The 13,073-nt window shown below is 44.2% G+C and overlaps 1 protein-coding gene across 1 annotated transcript; it reads right to left on the minus strand.

The window, feature by feature from the left end:
• Positions 1 to 5,950: 5,950 nt before the first annotated feature.
• On the minus strand, positions 5,951 to 13,029 carry POLR2C (RNA polymerase II subunit C). Its single transcript, XM_077453940.1, has 9 exons — positions 12,863 to 13,029; positions 12,414 to 12,463; positions 11,574 to 11,642; positions 9,265 to 9,317; positions 8,804 to 8,932; positions 8,203 to 8,254; positions 7,009 to 7,177; positions 6,385 to 6,459; positions 5,951 to 6,164 (listed from the first exon to the last, which is right to left on the minus strand). Exons 1-9 carry the CDS (start codon positions 12,946 to 12,948, stop codon positions 6,020 to 6,022), a joined length of 828 nt encoding a protein of 275 aa, XP_077310066.1. The 5' UTR covers positions 12,949 to 13,029; the 3' UTR covers positions 5,951 to 6,019.
• Between the last annotated feature and the right edge of the window lie 44 nt (positions 13,030 to 13,073).

Genomic DNA, 13,073 nt, shown 5'->3' on the forward strand with positions numbered 1-13,073 from the left:
CATTCAGGGACATGGGATTTAAGATACTGGCGGGTTATACTACTGCCTACAAGGAGATTGGACACAAGCAAATGAAAAACTTGTAGGCCAGACCAGTATAACTCTTCTACCCAGCAAGCCCGTACAGGATGGCATTTCTCAACCTTTCTTTTGTCACGACACACATTAAAAGTATGCAAAATCCCCTGTATACTCATTCACAAAATAAAAAATACAGATTAAACATACAGGCACTGTGATAAAGTCCTTTAAAAAAAATCTTATGGTGTGAATCCATCATCAATCACATCATCCAGCAATGTAGATCAATCATGATGAATGGCGCCCAGCAAAAACAAAACACGTTGACCTGCTAAGATGATCCATTCCCGATTGGCGCTCACCACAATGGACATTTCCCCTGCATTAGCTCAATGTAAGCAAAGAGGCCAGGGATATCACAATCATGTTTGGTTGATGACATCTCCCTGAGTGCCTCCCCATCAGCTTGTTTACAATATTAAACCACCTGCAACCTGGTAGCCAATGATGTTATTGAAGCCAGATTTTTTTTCCACATTTTCTGGAATTTTTAATGGAACCCTGGTCGAGATAGGCTGTCCTAAGAGGGTAAACATCTTTTTTCCATCTCTGCTGAGAAAAGTCTGACTCTTTGCTACTTTATTTGATTTCATTTTTGGATTCTTCTTTCCACTTCAATCCAGATTACTCACTATTTAGCTGTTGAGCTGGTCTCTGGTTCAGTATTTCCTAAGTCAGACATTGGAGTGCTGGGCCATAACCCCACTGGACTAACAGTGCTAGCCTGAACTGTGACCTTCAGGCATTGGGTTCCACTTGTGGCCCTTTCCAAACTTCAAATACTGGTAAATGTTAACCATGGAGGGTCTTCCAGAGCTGTGGCATTGCCTCCGCACTTGCTCTGTCTCTGAAGACCTATGTTGGGTAGTCTGTTTGGGCTGAACACTGAGAGTTACTTCCTTGTTTGCACGGCTGGGCGCCCAAATTTTGTTACTGCTGGTTTTAACTCAAAAAGGGTTAATGCTGAGGGATAGGGGATCTTCTGGGTGGAATGTAACATGCTCTCCTTCCTGCCATTCAGTGTAAAGGAAGCATCATTCTGAGCACCACATGGTATTCTGATCTGTTCCTACTACCCACTTAGTGACCCTATTTACCTCCAGCTGCCTGGGTTCAGAAGTTCCCTTATCTCACACTTTGGGTCTCTTTGCATCACTGCCACAAGATTTCACTATGTACCCAGACACTGGGGAGACAGTCTACAGCTCAACACTCTCCTAACGTCTGGGGACGTTTACCTTGTACACTATGAGGGCACTGACATCTGTAACCTAGAAACCAGTGACCTTATAGTTAAGGGCTGTACCTCTTTGGAGTCTTATCTTTCTCCATTGAGTGAGGCCGAGTCCTCTACCCTACCGTTAGGAGCCTCTACTGCAGTCACTCAACACTTTGTGGCCCTGGCACAAATCTCACCCATTGCAGTAACCACCTCTAATTTAGACATCGGTTCACTACAGTCTGAAAATACTCTTTTTGAGGCACAATATCCTGCCTTCACCTAAGAATTGCAAGAGATTATTGTGGCCCTTATTTATGCAATACGCAATAGCCAATCTCCAGCCTTGGGTCCTTAAGGGGTTCTACAGCTGCAAAGATCTTTCTACTACACCCACTTTTTGGGATCTTACCCTATGCAAACTGGAAGCACCCTGAAAGGTCCTGGTCCACACTGGAATTTGTTAACTGTTGACTCCTGTGTTATCAGTCTAATGCCTTTTCCTGGCATCCCCAAAGTGGGATATGTATACCTACTTTCCTCACAGAAGCTTGTTTAATGGACCCTAAATGACAATGTCCCCCAAAAGGTCTAACACCTGCACAATATGACCAAATCTGGGTTTATCAGGTTTCAGCATTGGAAACAGTCACATGTAGACAAAGATATCCAACACAGTTCCTCACAGCAAATTGCAATAACATGCTTTCCTTCAGGCCTTTTGTTATCAGACAGTAAGTTTAGTTACAATACAGCGCAGATAAAAACTAACAAAATAAATATAAATATAGCACGTATAAAAAAGTATATAAATGAAATATAAGATAAATAGATTTTCAAGAAGAATCCGCATGTGCAGTGTGTCTTCAGTGCGGATTCTTCTTGAAAATCTATTTATCTTATCTTATATTTCATTTATAGACTTTTCTATACGTGCTATATTTATATTTATTTTGTTAGTTTTTATCTGCGCTGTACTGTTACTTTTTATTTTCTATGTGGGATTTGGTATTTTGACCTATAGTATTCTAGCTGCAGTATTTTAGCATTTAATTTATTTTGTTCAGCGCTGATTGATTTTGTTTAAAGTAAGTTTAGTTACCCCTCTCTCCTCCATCGAAGATGTTGGAGGACCTTCCTCTGGGAGTCATCCACTTTCACTTCAGTCTAGCCCCTTTCTCCACTATTGCGCATCGAATGTCTGCCTCTGTGGACCTGGTAGTCCCTGGTGCGATTACTCAGCCTTTTCTTCATGGGACTGGTACAGATTATTTTTGCACCCAGAGGGTTTCTTTCTTTGGAGAATCATTATCTCAAGGGCTGCAGTCTGGCCTTACACAACAAGGTGTTCATTAACCATAATTTAATCGCTCTATGTGTAGGTCTCCTGGTTCAAATGGTGTTGGACATCATCTAAGTATTGCTGGGTCCTCACCACTTAGAAGTAAATGAAGCTCTTCCTGCACCAGGAGTACCTGGCTCAGTGGCTGGACAATACTGTGAGTCTCAGTCTCACCCACACTGCTCTCCCTAATAGCTATTCCCTAACATTCAGTTCTTCTCTATTAGTAACCTCTGATCATGTAGGAGAGGCTCACACATTTCAGTGCATCTCTGACCTTGAAAAACTGGAGGACCCGGTCTCTCACTGAACAGTCAGCAGGCAAAACACCCCGGCTGGCATCCTTCGACAGGAATGAACCAGCATTTTGGGCTCTGTCAACCTGGGGTTAGGTGTTCTTTCCTTGGCTAGTTTGCAGCCTCTTGAAGGACGTTTTTCCTGTTGTGCTCTCAATCGTGCAGATGCTCTTCGCTGTACTAAAATTCCTGTTCTTTGCTCCATGAATGTTGATGCTTCTCTGGATTTATCAGATCAGGAGCATTCCTAGACCTATGGCTCAAGGTCAGACATAGCACGATTGTTCTTTAGATGGATGTCTGTGGATTTAGCTCAGAGGAACTTCTTGTGTTCCATCGAAGAGGCATTGGCTCCATCATGAGGGAAAACTTATTCCGCCTATCATTATGAGGATGATTTCCATGTACCCTACCTTGCAGGCATGCCGACTTCATCAGATTGACATTGAGTTTTCAAGCATTGCTTCACACTCCTTGTAGGGAGTGTTCAGGGCAACCCGATTCAGAAGACAAGTCCTGCTTAGCAGGATTAGTTGTCTGTCCAGACAAGCTGTATAGACATGGAGCTCTCATCCCTTCATTCTAGGCTTAGGGTCTTCCTGCTTAGACCAGCTGGTCTTCTCGCCTGAACCTGTTTGCTCTTGGTTTCCTTCTAAGGGTTTGATCCCCCCATCAGGTTGTGGGTCTTTTCTTCCCTACATGAGATTTTCAGTCATTCCACCTGTGGTGGTGAGTTCTGCTTTATCAGCCTTTTACTTGGTGCAAGGTTTTGGTGTTCCCCAACATTTAGAGTAACTCTCCTCTGGTGGGGACCTTTCTATTTGGGTCTTGAATGTCAGGATGATTTTCTTTGTCTTCCCTCTCGCTATATAGGAAATTCACCTATCAGGCAGAGGCTCCACCTCCTCAGGTATCAGCTTGAGGTACTGGTCTTTTAGGTGGCTTCTGGGCTTTTTTTTCTGTGGGGCTGCATATTTCCGTACCTCCGTTTGTGCTGGACCATGAGCCCCGTACTAACAATTGGGACCTAACCCTCCAGATTTCAGGTCCCCTCATTGCTGTGAAGCTGTCCCGTTGTTTTCATTTCTCCGTGAAAGGAGGAGAGAGGGGCATCGTATTTCTCTCTCCTTGCTGAGTAAAAAAAAAAAAGCTTTGATCTACTGTAGGTCAGTGCCAGTGTGTCTGGGTCAAGGTCAATATCAGTATTTTTTTTGGACAGGGTCATAAAAAATAAAAATAAAAAAAAAGAATTTTTTAAATTAGTACCAGTGTGATTTAGATGGCATAAAACAAATGCACACTATTGTTTTTGGGGTGTACTACGGGTAAATACAAAAACTAACATATATGGTATCACTGCGATCGCCAGGAGAACTCAATTTGGGTTGTTCTTTGGTGGAAGGTTAGGGTAGTACCAAGAGATATACAGCTAATTTTAAAACAAATATATAATTTTGGGTCAGTTTTCCTTTTACAATAATAAAAATACCATTTACAACCAAGCCCAATTTGTCCTGGAAAACTAAGGGATAATCTATGTGGATGCACACGGTTGTGATGCTACTGTATGTAGTTTTACTAACACATGTCAAAGTCGCAAAATCGTGCATTGGCATTTAGATTTGTTTTACCCCATACACCAAGGGGTTAATGTTGTCCAGGAGAGGGTACTTCTAGAGTAACCAAAAGTCAGACTTTTTAAGGCATAGAAACAATGGAGAAAAAGCAAAAATAATATTCTTAACATTTATTGAAAAAAGTTTATAGTATACAGTGTTCAAAAAAATATAAAAAACAAACATGAGACTGATAGTTTGTACAGTGAGCCCTTGTGCATATACGCGTTTCGCCGCAAGGCTTCTTCGGCAAAACTATCAAGGTTCAGAGACGTAACAAAAGAGAAAAGAGAGCGAATCTTACTGTCTGAAATACTCTGCTTGTTAGAACCTATTGCATCTTTTTACTTCTCCACAGTTTGCTACAAACATTCCATATTTTTGGAAATTTTACAGCTACTGGGATTTTGTACATGAGGCCTAACCAAATTGAAGGTATCTTTTTGTTCCTTATGGTTTCTCTTGGATAGTTCAGCATACGTTTTTTAATCTAACATGTTGTAATACGTTTGTGCAATATTTCTGTTTTTAATTTGAATGCATCTCATTTCAGACAGTGAAATTCGCTGTTTTCTGAACCTTGATATTGTCCTGAAGATGCCTTACGGCGAAACGCATAGGCGCTCAAGGGCTCACTGTACAAACTGTATCATTCTCATGTGTTTTTTTTTTTATCTCATTTTGAACACTATGCACTTTTTTTCAATAAATGTTAATATTAATTTTTGCCTTTTCTCCATTGTTTCTATGCCTTAAAAAGTCTGACTTTTGGTTACTCTAGAAGTACCCTCTCCTGTGTCCCTTAATTCACAGATGTGGCAATATTAGTGCTTTCTTCTCCCATTTTCCAGGTTAATGTTGCCCACCCCTCAGTCAAACTGCTTTTTAGATGTCCCAACAGTATCTAAACTCTTTTGTCCTTCAATGAGCAAAAGAGAGAGGGGAAAAAAATAAATAAAAATCCTTTCCTTGGAGTCCATAGAGGGCCCCCCCCCCCCCCCCATGTTTCTGATCATGTGCTTTGAACTCCTTGCTACAAAACTGATGCATGCTGAGTAGAGGAGGGAAGATAGTGGGGGGGGGGTTGGCCTACTTTCCTTTTGTTTACACATCTTTCAGTCTGCCTGTAGGCAGCAGTATAACCCACCTGCATCGCCTGTGTCCCTCAAAAGATTCCAAGAAAAAGGATTTCAGAGCAAGTACAATTTTTTTTTTTTCCCCCGGCCTTCATTCACTAGTGGACACATACATATTTTATTCATGATAGATGGGTTTGATGTTGCCACCTACAGGTGCAGGACACTAGGTGCAACTAAACTGAAAGCACTTTTTTGCCCTGCTTTGTTTTCTCTCACCCACATCTCATCATCATCACACTACACACCTCACCACCATATACAGAAAACATTTTATTACAAAAAAGACAGGGGTGTGGAATGTGGAGGGGGTGATGGTGCCAGTTTATTCAGTTTATAGTGAGGACATCACTCTGAATTTCATGACTCAACTGTGTCTGCAGGTCACTCAGCTTCCTCTTCAGACCAGACAGTGCAGACAGGACAATATTTTCTGGCCTCATAGAGCCGCAGGACTCCACGTTATAGTAAAATCTGTAAGACAGAATCATTTCGTTAATACAACCGACAGAGGACTTTCACAAGAAAGACTAGCCCATATCATTTATATTGAAGGGGATGGACCAAAGAACTTAAAAGGGAGGGGGGAAGTGAACAGGCAGGAAAACTGAACGACACAGGAAGGTCAGACCGCACCCATTTAGAATGACAACACAAATTTTCTGCAGTCATATACAGCTTGGCAGTCACTCACCTCTCTGGCTTCCCATTGGGATCATAAGGGGCCTCCACCTCATCGTCATCAATTTCAGAATAGTCACTCTTGGGCCTGGGTGGAGACACAGACGTCAAGTGAAGAGACCAATCACATATAGGTATGGGGGGGGGGGCTCTCAGGCACCTAACAGACCCATCCTGTCTATCAGCCATTTCATTGTACTAAAGCGCATCCAACTTGACAGGAATCCAGGGCTGCCATTGCAGACTCCTGAAAATACCAACTGCTTGGGTGTCACGGCTCTTGACATGGGGAGATAGAATTCATGTTTATAATTGTTCCTGATCAGTGCCCCAAAGAAGCCAAGATGGCATTAGACCTGGGAAACTTGTAAATTCAAGAGGGGCCAGTAATGGAAACTCTTATTGCTTTCATGCTCCCTTTGGAGAAATTATTCTCAATCAGATTCAAAGTCCAAAATGGCAGCTGGAGGGATCTGGTCGGCTGCCGGAGGACAACCCAGGACAATGAAGATACTCTGGCTGTGTGTTGGTACAATATTGGATAGTTTACCTAGAGAGTCCGCCCTCACAGCAGATACCAGACCTATCCACACCCTTACAAGACCTGGAAGCGGGCAGGGACTGAACATGAACATACCATTCTTCTGGCTTGGGGTAGACTGTGTGCCGCAGTGCATTGTCTGGGTCATATTCAAAAGCTACCCCAGCTGTTGGGTTCCACTTAGCGTGTTCCTTTCCAAAACCTTTCTTTGCATAAGCTCGGAGACGCAGTTCCTGCCCTTTCCGCAGTTTCACCAGGAGGATGTCTACAGCAAGAGGATAGATATGGATCACACCACAGCTCCAGACTGTCTGAAACCTTCCCTATAGTCTGCTGTACACTGAGCACACCACTCTCCACCCTGAGCCATTGGTCACCCAATCCAGTTCACCTTGAGCCCAAGGCCCACAAATCCTGTCCACCCTGAGCTTGGGAGCCACCAATCCACCCCTCTGTCAACACCATACTCCACTTTCCATCCAGAGCCTAGGGCCCTCCCAATCCATCATCCTGTGTCCATGCTGAGCCGAGGGCCAACTCGATCCATCTCAACATGTCCACACCACACTTCATTATCCATCATGATCTTTATCCCTAGGGCCTAGAGATCCACAACCCTATGTTCATGCCATACGTCACTATCCACCCAGACCATTAGGCTCACCCAATCCTCCTTAGAGTGTCCATACCACAATCCACTGTCCACCCTGATACCTGAGCCTAAGGCGTACCAATCCATCATCCCACTTCCACCTCAAAGTCGACTGTCCACTTTGATCTATGGGCCTACCCAATCTGCCTTGCTGTGCCCAAGTCACTGTCCATCCTGATGTCTGATCCCCAACCCATGCTATTACTGAGCCTAGGGTCCACCAATTCATCACCTTGTGTCCACAACACATTCCACTGTCTGTCCTGATCTCTGACCACCCATCCACATCCTATGTTCACCCTGACCACCAACAAACAGACCCACCCAATCCGTCAACACAACACTCCGCTGCCCACCTTGACCCCCAATTCCCAGCACACTCCCCTATGCCTGCACCACAACACTCAACTATGCACCCTGACATTCAGGCCCACCAATATATCCACACCACCTACCGCCATCCAGCCCCTAATTTACACCACCTACCTCAATGTTTGCTCTCACCTCATTCAGACCATATACCACCATTCACCCTACCCCATCCACACCATATTCTTGTAGCCTATTGGCAGAGTCTAACTGGCTGCCACAGATTACTATACAAATGAAGAGCACTCACTCCCAGGAACCATGCTCACCATCTTGTTCTACGTAGTCATTGGGATCACTGTCTCTACTACGTGATGTAACCTGGAAGACAAAATTACAGATAAAACAAAGCACGTGGGCTGGCACTCACCCCAACTCTCCATAGACACATAGCACCCAAGCCAACACTCACCCTGGCTATCTCTACAACCACATGGCACCCAGGTTGACACTAACCCTGACTTTCTACAGCAATGCCAGACATATGATGTCACCTCTTCCCCCATTCTGTCAGTGGGCTCACCTCCAGGTCTCCACCACATTCTTCATTATTAGACAGAATAATGGCCAATTCTACCATGTTATGGTGGGTGAAAGTAGCAGTGATTTGGGTGTAGGTGAAGCCTAGCTGTAACAATCGCCTTTCTCCTGTCTTTATGAATTACATGGTTTCCTATAATATTCTGAAACTCAGACTAAACAAGCAGCACGTACACCAATCATACAGCAGCTCCCCTACCCCTCTCTGCTGTGCTGGTTACAGAAGTAAGTCAGTGATGAGAGATGGGGGGTGGAGAAACGACACCAGTGCATTGAACGCCTAGTTCCGCCCATCATGTTACCATTAGTATGGACCGCCGTGACATTTACCGGAATGACGCGAGCATTGTTTGAAATGAGATCCCGGGAGGTCACATGACGCGTCTGGTCTTCGGTACAGCGAACGTCCAGCGTGAACTCCACTGAGCACTCTGCGCAGAACTCCTCACATGTGCAATCCTGTGCAAGGGGACAAAGGTCAGGTCTTACCTGTTCCAGGCCCCTAAAGAAACCCATGAATCCTGGGCTGGGCCATCGATATAAAAAAACAAAACAAAAAAAAACACATTACGCGTGAGGACGCCTAGGTACCCCAACTGGGGCAATGATATATGAAACCTTATGCACTAAGGACACCCATGTACCCTTTGCTGGGATAGTGATATGAAATGGGAGACATTAGGACACCCATGCATCCCAGGTTGGGGCAATGCTATAAGGAATAGGCAATATTGCCCCGCTGATGAAACCCATGTACCCCAGGCTGGGCCAATAAGGAAGAGGAGACATACCCGGGAATACTGCAGCTTGTCCACAATGTCATCGCTGGTGAGGGGGACGAGCCCTGCAGAGGGGAACAGATAGTTAGTAAGGTGCAATGGGTGGAGTCTAGAGCTGCACGATTCTGGCCAAAATGAGAATCACAATTTTTTTTGCTTAGAATAAAGATCACGATTCTCACGACGCAACATCTTTAACGACATACTTAAAAAAAAATTGGGCCAACATTGCGGTTTCATTTTCATTAATTCATGAAAGTGTTTAAATTGCATTTGAAAGACTGCTTTGCAAATACAGTGTGACAGGATATCGCAACAACCGCCAATTAAGTCTCTAGGGTCTCCGCTAAAAGCCATTCTTTGCGATACGGCACTGCATCACTTTAACTGACATTTGCACGGTAATGCGATGATGTACACAAAGAAATTGGATATCCTTTTTTTCCCCACAAATAGAGCTTTCTTTTGGTGGTATTTGATTACCTCTGCAGTTTTATTTTTTGCGCTATAAACAAAAACAAAAAAAAAAAAGACACTTTTGAAAAAACATTATTATATTTTTTACTTTTTGCTATAATTAACATCCAAAAAAAATCACAAAATTTTAACAAAAAAAATGTCTTAATCAGCTTAGGCCGATATGTATTCTTCTACATTTATTTTTTACCAAAAATATCGCAATAAGCATTTGATTGGTTTGCGCCAAAGTTAGGGGATATATTTATGGCATTTTTATTATTCTTTTTTTCTTTACTAGTAATAGTGGTAAACAATGGTCTTTAGTGGGACTGCGACATTGCGGCGGACAGAGCGGACACTTTTTTGGGACCAGTAACATTTATACAGCAATCAGTGCTAAAAAAATAGCCAGGTTACTGTATAAATATCACTAGCAGGGAAGGGGTTAACGCTAGTGGCGATCAAGGGGTTAAGGCTTCATGTACACTGCTGCTGGTAAACGGATGTTTAGGAGCAGTTGGGCTTTTTTTTTTTCAGCTGCCTCTGAACTCTCCTCTATGTTATCTTATCAGTACTGTACATAGGGTCGTTTATAGGCAGTTGAGTTTAGAAGCATTTTTTGGAACGCAAAAAAATAAGTTCAGGGCGGATGTTCAGAGGCGTCAAATGCCTGTAACAGCTTGTAAACACTGCTAAACGCGGTAACTTGCTTTTAGCAGCATTTCATTTGCAGTTAGTTTCTAGCTGTCAAGTTAAATCTTTCAGGAGAGGTTAAACATCATCCCGTGTACATGAAGCCTAAAGCCCTATACACACAATCAGATTTTTCAATGGGAAATGGATGTCAGGCTGTTGGTGGAAAGTCCGACCGTGTGTACGCTCCATCAGACATTTGTTGTCGGACTTTTCGCCAACAAATGTTGGCTAGCATGTTCTCAAATTTTCCGCCAAACAATGTGTGTTGTCGGACTTACCAATAGTGTGTACACAAGTCCGTCAGACAAAAGTCCAAAGTACAAACATGCATGCTTGAAATCATAGACAAGCCGGAAGCGCCCGGTCTTGTAAAACTAGCGTTCATAATGGAGATATCACGTACGTCACTACGTTCGTAATTGTTGGCCAACATTTGTGTGACCGTGTGTATGTAAGACAAGTTGGAGCCAACATCCTTCGAACAGGAAATTCCATGGTTTTGTTGTCGGAAAGTCTGATCGTGTGTACGCGGCATTAGCATGTCTTAGGGGGGTTGTACTGACTGGGAGAAGAGCGAGAGCTGTTCCTGATCACTAGGAACAGCAGATCTCTCTCTACTCCTCTGACAGAACGGCAATCTGTTTGTTTACATTGATAGAGCCCCATTCTGGCTCTCTGTGGAGCGACTGCAAATGGCCAGCGGACATTGCAGTAATGCGAATCGGCGTTGTGGGCGTGCACCTCCTACAGCTCTTAAAGCGGTCGAAGGCACACCTACAGCAATTCGCGCAGCCGTGCCATCCTGCCAAAGTATAATGATGGCGGCTGGTCGGCAAGCAGTTAAGTGGTTAAACTGACCTCATTTGCACAGAGAAGTTCATTCCTTTGATCTAAATAGAACAAAAGATACAATGTTTCTCTTCATCTCCATCTAAGGATGTTGTGATAAACTTGGTAGGCTGCCTGGTTTGTTTTCTCATTTATTTATTTTTGTCACAGCTCTCAGCAGAGAACTCTCTGCACTGAATTGGGAATCGGGGGGGGGGGGGGGGGGGGTAGAATTGTGATCTTGATTCTTTAATGAATAATCGTGCAGCTCTAATGGAGTCCTGATATATATATATATATATATATATATATATATATATATATCACCTGATACTCACCCACTCTGTGCGCTATGAACTCATCATGGAGGACGGAGGAATTGGCGTCTATCTGCACCCAGTCAATGGCTGGAATAGAAAAGATATCAAGTCATTAGGGGGACATATAGGTTCTCGTCTTCCCTCATAAGCAGAAGGGATAGGGTGGAGATCCTCCTTAGATCGGAGCAAACAAATACAGGAATGGTTCTATTTGTCCATCCAGTCCTGAGATTTACACAACTCTGTCACACAGCACAGCCCCGATTTTTCTCTGCAGCAGTTCATAACACTTACAGGTCTTGTTCCTTGCACAGCCTGTGATTGGACAGGGAAAAGAGAAGCAGCACAGTGATCAGTTAATCTCTCTGACACTCTGCTCTCTCCTATCAGCATGTTCCTTGCTCGCAGATGAGCATGTCGGTACAGCTGAATGGTTCCTTTGACTTCTTCCCCTTCTCCCACTCTGAGCTCTGCTGTACAGAAATTCAGAGGGCCGATACCAGGTCCCGTTGAGGTACTTACACTAACTGCAGTTATGACCGGAATCCTGGCAGATCTTCATTACTAAATTCCTTTGAAAAACATTCGCTACCTGGCCACCCACCTCAATATGGAGACAACTCTACCTGCAGGGGAGGAGTACGAGGCAAGCAGCACAGATTGGGCAGCCCAGACATTGTACTGAGTACAGGGCTCCTTCTAGAGATTATTATGGCTGAAGCCATGACATGGAGACCAGAGGGGGGGGGAAGGTGGGGTGGTGGAGGAGCCCTGCCCCCACATCTCCATTCTCTAATATACAATGCAGCCTTCAAGAAAGTCAGAAAAAAGGGAAGACCGCCCACAGCGGACACTCACCAATCGTTGGGACCTCCGCTATAAACACACGCCGGATGGAGTTAGCAATCCTGCAATATACAAAGAGATTATCTCTTAGATTGGAAGCTTTACTGAGCAGGGCTCTGCTTCCTCCTGTATTGAAAGTGTACTGTCTGCCCTCATGTTGTAAACTGTTGGCGCTCTATAAATCCTGTATGATAATAATAACATGGGGGCAGACACAGAGGAGAGATTTGGGGGGGGGGGATGGGGGAGAGACAGAAAAACAAGGCACGCCAGAGAAAAAGAAGGGATGGGGGGGGGGGGGGCAGAGAAAAATAAGAGATTGTGGGGGGGGGGGGGCAGAGGGAAAAAAAAAAAGAGGAGATGGAGGGGAAGCAGGGGGAAGAAGGCAGACACTACTACTAGACCCTAAGAAGACGTCTGCACATGGAGGAGGGGAATGTACAGACAGCTCCTACTCTTACGCCAGGTCGGTGTTCTCGACGATAAATTTGACATTTTCATCGGTCAGTTCAGTGATGCGGACGGTCGGCTGGTTGGCATACGGCATCTTCCCTCCGACCGGCAACCAGCATGAGACAGCTCCAGAGTACCGGAAGTTATGGTGATAGAGTGCTTGTCATGGCTAGAGAAAACAGGAAATTGAGGTGATAGAGTGCATGTCATAGATAGAAA

Source organism: Lithobates pipiens, unplaced genomic scaffold (assembly GCF_037356315.1).
Source record: "Lithobates pipiens isolate NorthernLeopardFrog02 unplaced genomic scaffold, aLitPip1_a1.2 Scaffold_10, whole genome shotgun sequence".
Classification (NCBI taxonomy): Eukaryota; Metazoa; Chordata; class Amphibia; order Anura; family Ranidae; genus Lithobates; species Lithobates pipiens.

Excerpts from the sequence above, each read along its gene's own strand:
- POLR2C (XM_077453940.1), bottom strand. The coding sequence starts at position 12,948 with ATGCCGTATGCCAACCAGCCGACCGTCCGCATCACTGAACTGACCGAT. Across the intron at positions 8,255-8,803 it reads ACAATGCTCGCGTCATTCCG|GTTACATCACGTAGTAGAGA; the intron begins GTAAATGTCACG and ends TTTGTCTTCCAG. Across the intron at positions 6,165-6,384 it reads CCCAATGGGAAGCCAGAGAG|ATTTTACTATAACGTGGAGT; the intron begins GTGAGTGACTGC and ends TCTGTCTTACAG.